Source organism: Nansenia antarctica (assembly GCF_963989245.1).
Source record: "Nansenia antarctica genome assembly, chromosome: 9".
Lineage (NCBI taxonomy): Eukaryota > Metazoa > Chordata > Actinopteri > Argentiniformes > Microstomatidae > Nansenia > Nansenia antarctica.
Genome location: NC_137679.1, coordinates 40,216,203 through 40,234,785, shown reverse-complemented (window position 1 = coordinate 40,234,785; position 18,583 = coordinate 40,216,203). Strand labels below are relative to the sequence as shown.

The window sequence follows — 18,583 nt, the reverse complement described above, 5'->3', positions numbered from 1 at the left end:
TGGGGGGAGGGAGGGGGAGGCAGAGAGAGCTGTAAGAGAGGTGTATTTGAAGAGGAGATGTAAGATGGATGGATTTGTAAGGCGTTTGTTTTTGTGAATTTGTTTGGGGCTTCTAAGGCAGGTGTCCTGTCCTGTGGAGTCGGTCAGCTGCCGTAGGGGACAGGTTTGATTTAATTGAGACACAAGGGGCTCTATTCACATGGGGGGGGGGGGGGGGTAGACCACATGAAGAGACTCTGAAAGAGACTCTGCACTTGTGTTACACAAATAACCAACAGACATCTGAAAGAGAGGGACCGGAGTAGACAATTAGCCGCAAGGCTAAGACTAAAACTAATAATAATAATAACTATAATAATAACTTTGATTTGTATAGCTTTTGTATAACAAACGTTGCAGCTCAAAGTGCTCCAATCATTATATAATCATAATTTAATTATTTAGTCATCTAAAAGCAATATTAAAAAGATGGGTGTTCAGTCTTGGCTTGAACATATTTGCTGAGGTTGCATCCCTAATGTAAACTGGCAGTGCGTTCCACAATTTGGGTGCATAAAATGAGAATGCAGCCTCATCAAATCTCTTCTTTTGTACATGAGGTACACAAGAGACTAAGACTAAGGCACATCTACAGAAACATTGATTTATGTGCATCGTCCTTGTAAAACTACTATTTCATCAAGTGAAGTAAGAGAGAGAGAGAGAGAGAGAGAGAGAGAGAGAGAGAGAGGAGAGAGAGAGAGAAAGAGGGAGAGAGAAAGAGAGGGAGAGAGAAAGAGAGGGAGAGAGAAAGAGAGAAAGAGAGGGAGAGAGGGAGAGAGAGAGGGGGAGAGAGAGAGGGGGAGAGAGAGAGGGAGAGGGAGAGAGAGGGAGAGAGAGAGAAAGAGAGAGAGAGAGAGAGAGAGAGGGGGGGAGAGAGAGAGGGGGAGAGAGGGAGAGAGAGAGAGAGAAGAGAGAGAGGGAGAGAGAGAGACACACACACACACACACTAGTGTCTGCTGACATGAAGGGCAGAGTGGGAGGGTTATAGGGGTGATTACTGTCTATTGACAGTGTCATGATGCACTTTCCAATACCACAGGAGAAAGACAGACCCCCCCCCCCAGACCCCCCCGCCCCCAAACTCCCCAACTCCCCAACTCCACAACTTCCCCACCATCCTCTTAGCTGGGGTCTCATGCAGCCGCAAAGAATTGAGAAACGGTCCAAAGTTCACCACTACTTGGCCACTCGGCACCCATGGCCGTGCATCAAAGTACTCGGATCGACCAATCAGACGCGTTCTCGGTAGCAGTGGATGATGAATAAGGGGCGGACCGCGGCACAATGGACCTTTTGTGTCGGCCGCTGCTCTGGCTATTCACCAGGCCCTCTCACAGCCAGCCAGAGGAGAGGCAGGCAGGAGAGGGGCCTACACAGAGGAGGAGGCTGGCACTGAGGCTAAAACCTGGGAGGTACAATGGCGTATGCTAATGGCTGTGTCCCGCTGAACACTGGGCTGAGGCTAGGGCCGTGTGTGTGTGTGTGTGTGTGTGTGTGTGTGTGTGTGTGTGTGAGGACCACGGAGGTTCAGGACTCATTCAGAGAGGAGAAATGGAGTGTCATTCATACGCACACGCACGTACGCACGCACATCACACGCACACACGCAGGCAAGCATGTGTACGTGCTTATGCGCACACAGACACAGACACAGACACAGACACACACACTCATACACACATACACACACACACACACACACACTTATATACACACTCACACACACAGACACACACACACACACACACACACACACACACACACACACACACACACACCAGTCTTGAAGTGCTTGGTAATTTTTCAATAGATAGATTATCTTTTCATGCCTGGTCTTTCAGAGGCAGGGAAGATCGTTAAACTAAACATTTTTGGAAGGAGCAAATTATGGCAACCAAGTTTCATCTGCTCACCATCCTTCTTTGACTAATGAGTCTAGTTTCAGAATAAACACAGTCATGTTACTGAATATAGTATAAATATAAACGTCTTTATTAAGCTAGATATACCCTTACAAAAATAAGCTCTGAATAGAATTGCATATATACATGTTTGAATAAAAAGAATGGTACAAGTGCATATTTTACAAACGCAATCAATCAATCAATCAATCAATATGTCCATGAAATCAGTCGGCGTATTCAACCAGTCCAACATTACATTGGTGGAGGGGTAGTTACTATTCCCACATTGTTGTCACATTTAGTCTCTGATAATGTCGTTCAGTCTTCCGCCGTGTACTTGATGGAGAAAAGGTCTCTTGACATCGACTTCTTTCGCTGTTGGTTCACGGAGACGCGTTGGACCGGTTGTGACAGACAGCACCAGGTGTAAGTCACATATCACTGTCCTGCAAGGCCTCTGTCTGTTTTTCAGCATCTGTGTTCAAAGAAATAAGACACTGGTTTAGGGACCTGCGTATGTTACGCCGTTTCTTGGCGTAAATCAATCTTCCGCAGAAAGCGCGCACGTGAGCTATGCGTAAAACACTTAATGCGTAAAATTGCGAAAGAAATGGAGGTGAACATTGTAGTCTGTTAGTTAGTACCTGTGGAACCAGGTGGTGAAATCCAGCAGGTCGTGCTCCTCGGAGCTCAAGTGCTCGTAGCTCCCTCCCTCCCCCGACGAGGAGCAGGTGGAGTGGGGGGACTCGGGTCCGGCTGAATAGCCGCTGGAGACGGTGACGCTGGGGGACGGAGGAGCCCCCCCGCCGCTGTGGAACACCGCGGACACCGCGTCGTGCTCGTCCAGGAGGTGCTGCAGGGCCCGGATGTACTCCACGGCGGACCGGAGCGTCTCCACTTTGCTCAGCTTCCCGTTGCTGTCCGCGCCGCTGGGCACGTGCTGGCGCAGAGTCTGGAAGCCGTCGTTCACTTGTCTCACCCGGTTCCTCTCCCGCTCGTTCCGCCGGGTCACCGACACCACTGGCGGTTGTTGTTGCTGTTGGGGAAACGCGAAGTCCTGTCCGGCGACGATGTTCGCCCTCCGTTTGCAGCGGAGCAGCTGCGGGGAATCCGAGCGCTGTCTTTTCAGCACCAAGGACTTGAGGTTCTGGTGCCCCGCTGCTGACCCGGGCGCAAAGCTGCCCGCCTGCGCGGATGGAGCGGGCGAAGTCACTTGGCACTCCGATAGTCTCAGGGAAAACGCACGTTGATGCGTGATGTGCGTGGTCGTTATAGTGGTGGTCTCCATCTTCAGGACGAGTATGTTGCAAAGTTGATTGAGAATCAAGGACCCCAATTGAAATAAGCCAGTGGCTTTCTTGGGTTTTTATCCTGTTAGTTGACCTTGTATGTAATATGTACTTTCATGTACCTACTTCTGCAAATCTTCTAATAAAGTTTTCAATCAATCAATCAATGCAAGGACGCACAAATAGGCTAACCCACCTCCTTCGGGAAGCGCTGGACCGTTTGGCTGACAGGTGCCTAGTTCTTTGCAACTTTGGGTGATCTGAAAAAGTAGGCTTGAGTCGCCTCCTTTTAAACCCCAACCCCCCCCCCCCCCCTCTCTCTCTCTCCCCCACCCCCCTTCTTTTTTTTGAGGTGCACGCTTCGGAGAGTGTCCTGCCCCGCTGTGGGGGTCTTTGACTCATCGGGCTCGCGCCAGGCGCGTGTCCTCCTCCGCCGGTCTCCCCACGCCGTGGACACCCTCATCTCCATCTCAATGCCGCCGTCTCCAAAGCCGATTGGCTCGTTCAAAGTACGCTCAGCTAAGTTGGGAAGAAAAGTTCTGCTGGCGTCTTTTGTTATGGACAGAATATTTAAGTGTAGCCTTGACGGGACACATTAATCTTTTTTTCTGGATGAATTATTCTCAATATTAGAACAGCAAGGAACTATGTGAGGGTTTAAAACTGGGGTAGTAGGACCAGTAGTATCGAGGGGAGACAGGCTTCAGTGTGCTGGCAGTATATGTATCAGTTGTTAGTATACAAAATGTCTGAATTTGGTGTAATACCAACAATATATTTAAAGGGAGTATACTGAATTCCCAAAGATTATTTGCTTCTAGGTCATCATGTGATGCTATCAAATAAAGTAAAAATACGTTTAATACAAATGACATCTAATCTAACTAATCGAATTATCTTATTCATTAGACACGTATACGCCTTATTAGAACATACATAGGATATTAACGTCTGATTAGAATAGTAGGCTAATGCGGTATGAGAAGTTATGGTTTAGGTCTACCAGCATCATGTTGTATGTCATTATGTAATGGGAAAAGGGTGCCTCCTAGTGGTTGTAAATGTATAAATAAAACCTCAACCCTAAACCTTTATTCAGTACTATATGTAATGAGGAAGTTGCTGTTATTGCACATAAGGGTGAAATAAAACACATTTAAACAGAGACAAAAAAGAAATCACGGTAACTACTTCTTAAAAATAATTGTCAACTTTTAATAATTGTCAGTTGAGAATATGCTAACAGTCTTTGCCAGGGGAGGCTGGTAGAAATCGGAGGACGGGCTCATTGTAATACATGGAACGCAATGAGTAATGGTATCAAACACGCAATACAAAGGACACGCCTGTACACTGAAATACATCCCAGTGAAGGGCTTATGAATCGAGGTTAATCGAGGTTAACAAGTTTCAACATCTTCTCCTCTCCACAGTGCTGGTGTTCTGCCCTCATCTTAGTCCTCTCCCTGTCTGGGAGGTACTGGAGCTGGAACTAGAGTCAAAAATGACAGTTGACATTTAAAAAACAGTCATTATTTTACTGGAGCTTCCTCCCCCCCCACTCTCTTGCTTTAAAGGGAATAGTTCGCTATTTTACAACGATCAGATGGTTTGTTACCATGAAAGTAGTCTATGGGCACAGAGAAACTGGAGAACTGTAAACTGTAATGGTTTGAGTTGTTTTAATTAGTTAACTTTAGGCATTGTGAACAAAAACATGATGGGAATGAAAGGGACCTGTCTATAAGTTGTAAAATAGTGACATATCCCTTTAAAGATAATATACTTTTAATATTACTTTAATATTTATATACATTACCTTTTGGGAAGAGCAGCTCTGTGCGTCGTGTGTGTGCATTCCGGCAGACTAACTTCTCATCCCGCACACTGTTCAACAAGCATAAATACTGTTTAATCTCAAATCACATATGGCTATACTGCAGTCAAAGATGATCATGAACAAAGCAGTTTTTATTACTGATAATTGCTGTCTTTCTTGCTGAGCTATTGTGTAATTTCTGCCATAACCTCAGGAATACGACAGTAATCAAAAACAGTTGTGGCCTGGGGTGGACCAGTGGTCAAGCACCGCGGTCTACAGTGCACACATACAGTATGCCCATGTCAGCATGGGTTTGAATCCGGTCCATGCCCTGCTGACATGCCCTCTCTCGCCTCCTCTCCTTACTCCTTTCCTGTCTGTCTTCACTACATCTGTCCAATAAAATGAAAAATATGAGTGTGGGACTGGCCCATTCAGAAAAAACAACTTACAAAAAAACCACACTCACAGGTCATAGATGTCAGAGCCAGTGTCCTGCCAGTCTCTCCAGATGAAGTAGTCGTCACAGCCTCGCTCCCTGCAGGGGCTGTGGACGTGCTGGCAGAGGCCTGGCCACTGTCTGGCCAGCTCAGACAGCTTCCTCATCACGGACAGGACCACGTCCCACGACTGGCGGAACCCTGCTCACAGAGGAGGATGAGGTCACAGCTGAACGTAACCAATGGTTGTACCGTAAAGGGTCTGTGGGAAGTGCAGTGCTCCCTTATGAATGATGCAGTAGTTTATGTTTTGATGTTTATGTTTATTTTATTTCGCACACATTTCAAAGGTACACAGTTGACAGAGAACACAGTAAATAAACAGTGCAGGAGGAGGCAAGAAAACCCAAAAGGCTTATGTGGCGCCTCCACCTAATAATCGCCAAGAGTGTTATAAAGAACACACAAATAACATACAGAAAAATAACATAAGTACATAAGAGTGATGGCAAACTAGTAATAATAATAGTGCCACATTCAATCAAAATTGTAATTTTAGTGTTTTTCATATTGTCTTATTGTCTTCTTATTGTCTTCATATTCTCTTAAAATATACAGTACCAGTCAAAAGTTTGGGCACACTTCCCCCATTCAATTGATTGGCCAGATGAAGAAGCTGTTGAATGATCATAAATGAGACTCTGACTCACCGTTGGTGTCGGGTCTCTTGCAGCGTATCTCTATGTACTGGTCCCCGTCCCGGCTCTTCTCCCTCAGCAGCAGCCTCTTGTTCCCAGAGCAGAGCAGGCACTGGTCTCTGCCTATCCAGTTGGTCGGGTAGAGCTGGGAGCATTTGATGATCAACCTGAGATCAAGACGCTTTGCTTTCGATTAATTATTTTCATTCATTAATATTGATTAAATGGACTGACTTGTATAGCGCCTTATTCCAAAGCGCTTTACAACGGCCTCTCATTCACACACACATTCACACCCCAATGGCGACATGCTACCATTCAAGGCGCCGCCCCGCTCATTGAGAGCAATTTGGGGTTAAGTGTCTTGCCCAAGGATATTTCGACATGTGGCCAGCCGGGGCTCGAACCGCCGATCTGCCAACGTTGCGATCATAAGACGCAGCCTCTACCTCCTGCGCCACAGCCGCCCCTTATTATTAAAATGAACACTATGCTTTCGATTAATGACCACTGAACTGAACCAACATCCACAACAACTGTCACTTTTATCTTGAATTATGCTTGATTTATTATGCCTCATGTCTTGTGCTGCAATGCGATGTCCGGATCTGAAGCCTAAGATTTTTAATTCTGTTACACTTGTGTAATGTGACCTGACAATAAACTTGAAACATGATTTTATTCCAAAACAAGGATCACTGACGTGTGACCTCCTAAGCTGCCTACCTGTGGAAGAAGCCGTGAGGTATCTCAGGCAGGAAGTAGACGAGGACGTTGATGTCCTCCAACGAGTCCTGCCCCCACGCCTCCACGACGGCGCAGTTATCCTGCAGGTAGCTGGGGAACAGACAGGCTTCATCCTCGTCCCTCCGACAGAGGCCGGACCCCTCCCACTGCTTCTTACCAGGGACGAACTCCTGGGCCGCGGGGTTCAGAGCGCTCCCCAGCCTAGTCGGGAGGCAGACCTCAAAGAAGCGCAGCAGGCTGAGCAGCCTCCCCTCCTCCGTCTTACTCCCCACCACCTCCCTGACCAGGTCCTCGTCCTCCATGCCCAGCGTGCCCAGCTCTCTGCGGACCAGGATCCGCATGGCCACGTTGTGCAGGGTGCCCCTGGCCCGGAAGTCCTTCACCCAGGTGCCTCTGTGGACGGCCAGGGCGCGCTCCTTCTTCAGCAGGTCTCTGGGGAGGTCCTCTAGCTGCTTCACCAGGTCGTGTCTCACGATGGTCTGGTTCAGGGAGAGGGACGCTCATCATCACACTCAGGACAGGTGTTGTTGTCAAAATGTTTGTCTATTGTGCACTTCTTTGTTTTTGTCATTTGTGTGCTGCAGAGATTAATATGCTGTACCGAAAACAAATTCCACTGGCTTTAGTCATGTGGCTAATAAACTATCTATCTATCTATCTATCTATCTATCTATCTATCTATCTATCTATCTATCTATCTATCTATCTATCTATCTATCTATCTGAGGTTCGGTTCAAACTTCAGGTTGTGTGTAAATTCGCTCTGGAAATCTGATCAGCACTCCTCATGGAATGCCTCTTGTCCAATCAAATTACTTTAGATGCCTTTATGATGTTGAACCCAGTGTGCACTCTCAGGCGCTCTCAGAGCGGATTCACGAACCCGGCCTTAAATTGAACCCAAGTCCCTTTGGCACTCGATCGATTGATCACTGTTCACACTCACTAAGCACACATACGTACCTACCCTGGACCCTGGGAGCTATATATTGTGAAAGCTGTACCTACTAAAATACTTGATTCAATTAATACAGGTATTAATGATTGGATTATTTAAAAAAAAAAAAAAAGTGTTGAGCTGGGTTAGAACACCAGTCCTGCACATCGTTAGCATCATAGCATAATTGCCTAAGTCATGCCTCACTTGTGGTCAGCCGAGCCATCTTTGTGTGTAGTGTCAAAAATGCCCAAAGGATAACTTGGGCAGATAGTGATTTTGGAATGTAACAAGCATTCTGATAGGCTGATGGTATAGGCAATAATGCCCAGTGAATCAGCAGTGTTAGGAGAGTAGAGTTAGGCAGATATCTCAATTTGGCCAAAATATACCTTAGGCAATTGTGCTATGAGGCTAACGACATAGAAAGAGTAAGAAATGATTCCTTTTCAAACTCTGACCTTGAACAGAGAGATGAGGAAGGACGGCTGGACAAACAGCAGGTCCTTCAGGGCAGCGATGTCCTCGTACCACACGATGATCCCGATCCTATGGAGGTACCGCAGGATGGAGCGCAGGTTCTCTCCTCCCAGCTGGCCGTGGTCCAGCACCAGGTCACTCAGTTCATCATAGGGAACTAGTCCTGTTGTAGAGGCAACTTATTATGTGACACGTTCTAATGCTTTGGTCCTCATATCGGCAACCAATCAAAATGTTCAGACGTTTTCTTTTGAGACACTACAAACTACTACGTTTCAACATTGTTGAGAATCACAACACAAACTCGCTAGTCAAGCTGAAATACTGCAACGCAATGGATTCGGTGAGTAATCCCCACTGCTACCTAGTTAACTATAACACTACTTTACATTGTTAGCAGGCTCACAAAACAATCTGTGTTAGTTGACTAGCGATGGGTCGTTGATTTTCAACAACACAGAAATGTATTCACATTTTTCGAAAGAAAAGTCTGATCATTACATCAGGTCCCAATGAGGACCAAAGCATTAAAACGTGTCACATATTGATTTGACCTAACACGGGGCTCTAAGTAAAAATGTTAGGGCCCCTCACATTGCACCCTCTCCACTACCCAAACAGAAAACAAAAACACTAAAACATTTTGTATTCTTTGCATTTGGGGGCCCCTAACAGTTGTGGGTCCTCCTATGCTAGTAGAAAAATAAAAATAGGAAAAAAAACAACTGGGAATTAGGTTAAAGTAACATGACTGAATGAACTTATGACTAATGGTTGACTTACCATGCTGAGGTATTTGGTTGTTTCTGACAAGGTCATGAATGGCACACTCCACTTCCTCATAGCATTTGGGCAGTGTTCGTTCCGCACACGGGAATGTATTCTTGATATGCCACATGATGTGCTCTTTGAGCTTGCGGATATCCTCATAACTATTGCAGTCAATGGCTATAAGATCCAGGACCTAAAACCAGAGTAGAAACCAATGAGTATATTACAAAAACCCCAAGGAGCATTTTTTAAATGACATACAAATCACTGGGAAACTATACCTTTAATTTGTAGTGCATAAGATGATTGAGTTCATTCATCTGATCGGTAAACAGCAAGGGGTCGTCTCTATTGTGCTCCAGGTTCTCCTTATGTTCTTCCAAGACATCCTTTCTTTCTTTCAGCATGGCTTCAACCTTCTCCTCTATGTCTCTCTTCTTCTCCTCCATCTCCTCCTCTTGGCCCTGGTCACAGTGGGTTCCCACCAGGAGGACCACAGAGTCTGGGACGCGCAGCTGGATGTTGTTGATCCAGAAACACACCTTGTCTTTGTAAGACTGAGGGTCTGTGATGCTGTAGCTGAAAGATATTAACGAACCATTAACACTAGAACAGCCATGCCTTTTTTACCTACTATAAGAGGCGCCTCGGGGCTCTTTACAATGGCTCTTTACAGCTGCTATTTACACCCAACGACCACTAATTGGCCGCTTGTAAATTAGCCTGTTTCCTACACAGAAAAATTGCAAAATAGCTTTATACTAGCTTATCCTGGTGTGATTTTGAAAATGTAAGGATACTGGGTGGTAGAACACATATATCTAGGAAAAGTCATGAAAGGAGGGTCCTGAAATCTGATCGAGTGCAAAGATATAACAAATGACCCCTCATGGCTGATTAACTGTTAACCTAAAGAGTTAGAATTGGGTTTATTGGGCAACAGATACCTTTCAACACCAACACATATAAATGATACTGAACTGGCTGCAAGTTGCCTTCGGATAAGAGCATCTGCTAAATGATTGTAATGGAAAACGTGACTGAATGTTTGGTCTCTGAATAACGTCTGACTTCCTTTACCTGGCCAGGTCGATGGCGAGGATGACGAGCGCTCGCGGAGTGATGAAGACGTGGTGTGTCAGGTAGTACTCCTCCTGGCCTGCAAAGTCCCAGAAGAGGAACCTCACCCCCTCGATGCCCAGCTCGCTGATCTCTATGCCCTCTGTCCGGTCCTCCTCGTCCACCATCACAGGCCTCCCCTGCTTCAGGCTGCGACACAGCGTCGACTTCCCCGCCATGGAGGAGCCCAGGAACATGGTCTTGACCGAGCAGGCCGTGGTGTTGGTGCTGGGGTTCTCCTCCAGGAGGGCGAAGTAGTTCTGGATGTCCCTCACGCCGCCCTCACACACCTCCTCCGGCGGGCTCCTCAGGGAGTTCCCCGTGGCCTTGAACATGGTCAGCCCGGAACATTCCGTCCCGTTCCGGAACAGTTGGGACGGCAGTTCTGTCAGGTTGTTCCTCTCCACGAACAGTTCCTTCAGTCTAGGCAGCCCCACCACCGCCTGGAGGTCCTTCAGGCAGTTGTTGGACAGACTGAGGTAGGTGAGGCTGTGGCACTGAGCGAGGTCCTGAGGTAGCTTGGCCAGGCGGTTGGTACTGAGCTTGAGGAACTGCAGCTTGTCCAGGTGGGGGAAGACGTCCTCGGGGATGGACCTGATGCTGTTCTGGTTCAGGTAGAGCCTCTCCAGCTGGCGGAGGTGTTTGATCTCCAGGGGGAAGTCCGCCAGCTCGTTCCTGGACAGGTTGAGGTCTCTCAGGTGGACCAGCCTGGAGATCCCAGTGAGATGTTTCAGTTTGTTCCTCTGCAGGTCCACTCTTCGGGCCTCCTCCCCCTGCTGTAGGAGATCTGGAGGAAGGGCCTTCAGTTTCCTCCCACACAGATCCCACTCTTTCTTACCCTGTCCAGCACCTAGGATGATATATGGTACTTAATTTAGTTCATATTTAAGCAAATCAGACATTCTGCCTTTCCCAGAAAGACAATATAACTGCAACCAGGCATGGTGTTCACACACACACACACACACACACACACAAACACACACACACACACACACACACACACACACACACAACGCCGCATATGGCTGCCGTGGTTTTACAGTTTGTTGTGTTCTGTCTGCATTGCTGTCTGTCCTGTGTTGTTTTGTTTGCATTGCATTTAGAAATGCTCTTACTGTAACGCCGAATCAAATTCCTATATGTGTATGCTTAATGTGTATGCATAAATGGCAATAAACGTTATCTCATCTCATCTCATCTCACACACTTTGACTCATCAGTCACTCCTCTTCACCTACTAGTCACTAATCATCCTTTAAAGTATATTACGACAGGGTTACAATGCATTATCATGCATACAGAGTTTTCCCTACAAGTAGTTAGGTTAATACTGTTACTTTACTATTTCCTAGAGGGTATGTAAGTCAAGGGTATGGTACCGTACTTGCCATTTGATCGAGCCATGTTACCCAGCTGTCTACCCAGATGCGTTGTGTGACTGACTTCCTGAACTGGGGGCCCTATCTCTTTTTATTTCCTCCTTACTGGTAGAGGCGGAGCAAAGGTTGATATCGTTTCTACACAGAGAGACACCTAGAGACCCAGAATGAATGTTTGTGTTGAATGAATGAATGAATTTCATGTTTGCTTTAGGTGGCATAGTTCCTGGAATGTATGACACATTCTATAAAGTACACAAAGGACAGCACTACCCAGATCACCAACTCAAATATGTATTATTTATGACAAGTGGTGACAAGCCCTGGACTACCGTACTACCGTAACACCTATTGCCTTTATGAATGGTAGTTCCTGTTATGTTATGTTATGTTAATTTTATTTATAAAATAATAATTTATATTCCTATGAATGAAAGTTCCTTTAAGCATGATGAATATGTTCATTAGAGTTAAATATACGCAGGACACACATTGGACAAACAATGATGTAGGCCTACATTTATTTATTATTTATTATATGCAATTGTAAACAAGGTCACCGACACCGTTTTGTTTTGTTTTTTGCATTGTGGGTAAAAATGCCCCAGCACAGTACAGTAGCAGCATTCAAAGTCAACAACAATAATGCTGATTTCTCTTTTCCTTATTGGCACACTTCTCGTTTCCTCCGTGGTCGCTTGGGCAACACGTACTTCACTTTCGCTTCTTCTAAACGTGCCCTGAATGTTCAGCTTCCGTCCTGTGATGGAGCTCAGCCTGGTCACAACAGCTCAATGCTGCCACCTTCTGTTCACCAGCAAAAACGACAGGGTAAAACTAGGAAGTATCAAGGAAGATTCAAGCTCTTCAACCAAATCTCTGTCCATTGTTCATGTTTCATGTTTCGGCTTTCTATCTAACAGTACATGGACAGTGGATTGAAGCATTGGAACAAACCCTCACTCATTGGAAATGTCTGTTTTTTGTAGTTGGACATACGATTTTCTTAAAGGTGAGAGAGTAAGTAAAGACAGTATCTGACTGCATTGCCCACAGCAACCCAATATTCAATTAGAATGATGTTATGCTTTGATATGAATTCAATTTATACCTCTTATTAAATTATAAATACTCTGGTTGTTATATTTGCCTTTTGGTTGACAGCAAAAGAGGGAGAGAGGAGGATAGAGAGGGAGAGAATGAGAGAGAGCAGGATGGTGTCGGCACACCAGAGAGACAGCAAGAACCAGGTGAGAAAGTGGACAGGTAGTCAAGACCACATAAGTAGCCTTGAGAACCGATGGTTCTCAAGCCTAACGGCCCTTAGGGGGCAGAAGCCTATCTCCTGTTTCTGTAGCGTGAGGCAGCTTGATGTACAAGTACAGTCCATGCCACCCTCCCCAAGGCAGCAAACACTGGTGTAGATGCATACTGTATGCATAAGTGAGTGTGGTGGTGCTTATGGGGTGTCGCTACGGGACAGGTGTCGCTCTGACTGGGAGGGCAAAATCACAGTATACCCACTAGAAAAAACTAGACTATACCACTGAAGACACATATAAACGAACTAACAGGCAACAAAGGAGAAAGACACATTAATAATGATAATAACAACAATGCACACATTCACACACACAATACACACTCAACATATGCTTATACACACACGCACGCACACACATACACACACACACACACACACACACACACACACACACACACACACACACAGTAAATGGCTTGTGTTGTCTTCAGTCTCAGCACTGTGTGAGTTTATTGATCCACCTGTTAGACTAATTATTATTGTGTACGGCAGCACTTTTTGGGGGAAAAAGGAGTTGTAACATCTGACGCATCTGATATACTATGGGCCGGTTTCACAGACAAGGCTTAAGCCTAATCCTGGACTAAAAAGCATCTTCAATGGAGATTTTACATTGAAAGTGTGATTTAGTCCAGGACTAGGCTTAAGCCTTGTCTGTGAAACCGGCCCTTTAAATCATAATATTATACCTCACCGCTGGCCTTAGGATAGACGTCAGCTATTCTCGCGAGACCAGGGAACGGGATGTGAAACTAAAATGGTGGATCAGTAAGCGCACACAGTGCAGAGACTGACGACAACACGAGTCATTTATTACGTTTATAACTGTGCTAGAGGGCAAACATTACAATATGTTCACTTATTACACAAAGACTGGGAAAGCGACACTAGCTTGAACAACAACGGAGGCGCCGACCTGACGGTAGGAGTTGGAGTGATTGATGAATGAAGCAGAGAGCTGCTAGATACAATGGTTAGGGTGTTAGGGGCATACAATAAGACTTATTTTCTGAGTTTATCTGTCTGTACCATGTGATGTATTAGTCTTCCAGAAACAATGCAATTTAATTCATGTATTTATGTCTTACCAATCCCAAGATATTGCAGATTGAAGTTCAGATGTGACGGTCAAAATGTCGCTGGACATGCAATGTAAATCTCCTATTCAGACGGCACCAGAATGGCAGTAAAATGGCATAAATTGACTACTATTGAGATGTATAAACTTAAATATCTCAAGATAGGAATATCCAATCAACATCACATTTTGAATAATAATGCAAAATAATTTATATTATATTCCATGCGAGTCATTTTTGAATATGCTAATTAAAATATGCTAATTAGTACACAATATGCTAACTAGGCACTCGTTATATGTAACTAGTGACAAGTAAGCTCAACATTTGAATCCTCTACTAACATTATTGTTTCATTTTGAAGGGCACATTTTGATAATATTGTTACTGACTTATAAAATAACGTAAAGTATGCAAATGAGCATTGAAAAGTGCATTGAAAAGTGCGCTTGCAAAGATTGCAGACCCAATGAAGAAGCCAAATATCAAGTTAATAAATAATGTTTTATTTAACAATTAGCACCAAATCACTCTTACTCACTCTTACTCACTCTCTCTCTCTCTCTCTCTCTCTCTCTCTCTCTCTCTCTCTCTCTCTCTCTCTCTCTCTCTCTCACACTCACACTCACTCACTCACTCAGAACGCAAACAGACATTTTTTTGAGGTTAGATCATACAAATAATAATTAAACAAAGGAAGCAGGAGCAGGGCTCTACAGTGCGACCATTTCACTCGCATTTGCGACTAAAAATACATCTGTGCGACTAGAGAAATAAATTCACGAGCACACGTGCGAGTACCGTTTTTTTTTTTTTTTTTTTTTAAATTCTAAAAATAAATCTGCGCGAACCGTGTGGCCACATTTTAAGCCGTCAGCCAGCCCGCTACGACCACGGGAAGTCATGTTAAAAGTGAAGTTACTTCTGTTAAACTGGCGCTAAGCTAACATCGCTAATCGCTAACTTCCTCCTGGGCCTTAAAGAGACAAGCGCCCTTTTCTCATCTCAAGCTTCATTAGCTTCATTAGCTCACCACATCTACAGATTTGGTCCCACACACTCCAGATTTGAACCCAAGGTTACAACCAGGGTTAACTACCCAGGGTAGAAAGTAGAAAGCTCTCAGACCTTCAGAACCCATGAAAGGTGTGGAGGTACTCCAGAAGTCCAAATGCATCTCTAATCCTAGGAAACCCTAGGAAGCAAGTTGCCTAATGGCATGAAAATGCAACATGTTGTACTTGAGTGTGGCAGAGAGGTGGGACCCCCGGGGATGGTGGTGTGCTAACAGCTAGCCGCCGCAGAGGCACCGTGCTGGGCTGGCCACCTCCACATGTCACCACCCCGGGCAGCATGGGGCTGGGGACTGGTCATCTGGATGTGGGGTAGTTTAATACCCCTAGATGTGGAGTTGTCTGGCCACCGTGTGTGACTGATGTAGCCTGACCCAGCAGCAGGGAGGTGGGCAGCATGGAGACAGACCTCTGCATGGCCTGGCTGGGCTGCTAGCTGACAGACCTAGCCCTAAAGCCTGGCTGGGCTGCTAGCTGCTAGCTGACAGGCATGACATGGATGAATGAATGAACATGCTGCTAACCAGGAGAACTTGACACAGCTAGTCACCATAATACAATGCCATCAACTCTGCGTCTAGTAGGGCTGTAGGCATGGGCCAATGTGTGATTTTGGTGCAAAAATTGCAAAATCACTAATAAAAATGTGTTATAATTACATTTTTCACTGTGCTCCTAAATTTATTTGTGTGCCCCTAACATTTTTCATTTAGGAGCACATGTGCTCCTAGTGAAAAAGGTTAGCGTAGAGCCCTGAGGAGGATTACTAATTATGGTAACAGCATACTAATTGTCCACTAATTTGAGGTCTCCAATTTGAAAGTCTTTTAAGAGGGGGAACTCCCAAGTGTCACCGACATCGTATTTAATTGTGTACACTGTGTTCAGGGCACTAGGCTTGGACTGAGTCATTTGTAGTACTGTACCCAGGTACCACACTGGAGTTTGGTCACCTTCTTCACAGCAATTGTGGCTGACTCTTTTCCCCACTAACCTCTCTGGATTCTCCAGAAACTCAGTAAGGGTGTTCTTTTGCTGGATCCTCTGTCTCTTCTCTCTGGCTGCAGCAAGTTTCTTTGCCAATTTCTGTTTCTCCTCTTCTAGCCTCTTCCTTACTTCCTCCTCGCTGCTGTATGTTATTGCAGGCTCCTGTTGATTCTCTTCTGTCTCCTCAAAAACCTGGTTCTCTTTTAGAACTTCAAGCACATTCAGGCGAAGCTCCTTGAAGCTGAAAGTGTGAGATTTCCCATCTCTTGTGACCGACTGCTGGAACAGTTCTTTTGCTCCTTTTGCCTTAAGGACAGACCTGTGGAACTGCAGCTGGGTCACCAAGGCTAGAATCTTTTCTCTTTCAGTAGCCAGAGCTGAAAGTTGGTGATCTATTTCTGCTGCTGAACACCATACACCACCCAATTTTGTTATTTTATTTGTCAGCATGACCTTGTTGTTTAGTTCTTTGTTTTCTTTCTCTCTCTTCTGTTGCTGCTTTTTCAGAAGAACCTCCTGTCTGTGCTGTCTGATTTTCTCCTTCCTCTCCTTATACCTTTGCAGGACATCCCCAGAAGCTCTCCTGGCTTGGCTCATCTTCTCCTCCTTCTCCTCAGGAGGCAGGCTATCCAGCCACTCCACCGTGCCATTGTGGAGCCACATGATCATGGCTTCATGCGACATTGTCCTAGCAGAAGGCTTCTGTCGCACCAGCATGTCGAGGATGGCAAAGTCACGTTCTGACACAATATTTGTTGTTGGCACATTTCCAGCATGCGCCCTCACCTCCTCTGAGGGATCCCAGTACTTTCCTCCTGGAAGCTGATCTGCAGCCTGCCTTTCCAACAGAATAAGCATCCCAGACATCATCAGCTCCAGGGCCTCCTGTGTCATCAAATATATCAGAATGACCATGCTACATCCTAACATTTGCAGTTACACATAACAGATAGTGTCAAAACCTACGGGACGGCAATTCTTTTTGACCAATCAGCCCATGTACGCGTTTCATTCAGATTCAGATTCAGATAACGTTTATTGCCATTATGCATACACATATAGGAATTTGCTTCGACATTACAGTACGGTAAGTGCGTTTATACTTTTTTTCACGTGTCAAAAAACAGGACAACACAGGACAGACAACAGTGCATTGGATAGTGCAATATAAAGTGCAGTGCAGAGTTTTTACGGTGAGTCCAGTGCATATTCAGTCCTGGGCAGACTTGGGGGCGGGGGGGAGGGGGAAGCCAGATAATCTTTCACTGTGTGTGGGTACAAGTGTGACAGTGTTTCATGAGTGTGACTGTACTGTGCATGCATGCTCACACACGTGTAGTATGTTTGTACTCATACACACAGTAGGGTCTATGTACAGTTGTCATTCAATATATTTAAATTTGACAGATGCACAATATAAAAAATCACCTGAAACTCTTCATCGCCACTTTCACTGAAGAGTTCCTCGTACAGATCATCTTTGTGGACCTCAACAACTTCCTCGTTGAATAGGGCTTCTGCTTCCAGGAGTGGACTTGCATCTCGGCTCCATCTCTCAAACTGGATCTTCATATCCAACAGATGGTGGTTTAGGCTGAGGATGTTCTTGCCTTTTTGAGAGATGAGCCGCCAGAATGGTCCTGTAACCATCTTATCTATGATGCCAAGTAGGGATGCACGATATGCGTTTTTTCCAACCGATACCGATACCGATATTTACCCGCTTCTCGTGGCCGATAACCGATACCGATATTATTATTATTTTATTTTTTCTTTCCTAGCACCAGGGGAGCCCCCCTCCCAAATTTCGTTGTTTGGTACCTGTACTATATCAATGACAATAAAGACCATTCCGATATAATTTCACAGTTGATAACCTGTAGTTCATGCACACCTGAAGGTAAGAAAGGCTATGTAGTGAGCAAAGATTGATGATTTAATATTCCATAGTGATCTCACCAAATCTAACTTACATCACTATTGTTAACACAACAAAGAGAACACTTCTGAGTCTTCAAATGTTCATTTATTATTTCCTCTAACAAACAGAATCTGTTATAGACAGTGCACAATGCTTTTTTTAGCCAAAGTTCATAAAGATCTTATGTTAACCGTAGCTTTAGACAGTATACTGTATGTTTACATGTACATGTTAACCATAGCTTTAGACAGTATACTGCATGTTTACATGTATATGTTAACCATAGCTTTAGACAGTATACTGCATGTTTACATGTATATGTTAACCATAGCTTTAGACAGTATACTGTATGTTTACATGTACATGTTAACCATAGCTTTAGACAGTATACTGCATGTTTACATGTATATGTTAACCATAGCTTTAGACAGTATACTGCATGTTTACATGTATATGTTAACCATAGCTTTAGACAGTATACAGTATGTTTACATGTCATGTACATGTTAACCATAGCTTTAGACAGTATACTGCATGTTTACATGTATATGTTAACCATAGCTTTAG

At 44.9% G+C, this 18,583-nt stretch overlaps 2 protein-coding genes across 2 annotated transcripts; both read right to left on the bottom strand.

Annotated features, from left to right (window-relative positions):
- Positions 1-2,584: 2,584 nt before the first annotated feature.
- On the bottom strand, positions 2,585-3,235 carry LOC308165629 (achaete-scute homolog 1b-like; the record flags this gene model as incomplete). The annotated part of the gene is made up of 1 exon (XM_080539778.1): positions 2,585-3,235. One exon carries the CDS (start codon positions 3,233-3,235, stop codon positions 2,585-2,587), a length of 651 nt encoding a protein of 216 aa, XP_080395904.1.
- Positions 3,236-5,523: 2,288 nt separating this feature from the next.
- Positions 5,524-17,745, bottom strand: LOC308165628 (uncharacterized protein; the record flags this gene model as incomplete). The annotated part of the gene is made up of 9 exons (XM_080539777.1): positions 5,524-5,699; positions 6,209-6,363; positions 6,923-7,422; positions 8,342-8,523; positions 9,144-9,324; positions 9,413-9,710; positions 10,212-11,100; positions 16,035-16,980; positions 17,524-17,745. The coding sequence occupies 9 exons, from the start codon at positions 17,743-17,745 to the stop codon at positions 5,524-5,526; spliced, it is 3,549 nt and encodes a 1,182-aa protein (XP_080395903.1).
- Positions 17,746-18,583: the final 838 nt, after the last annotated feature.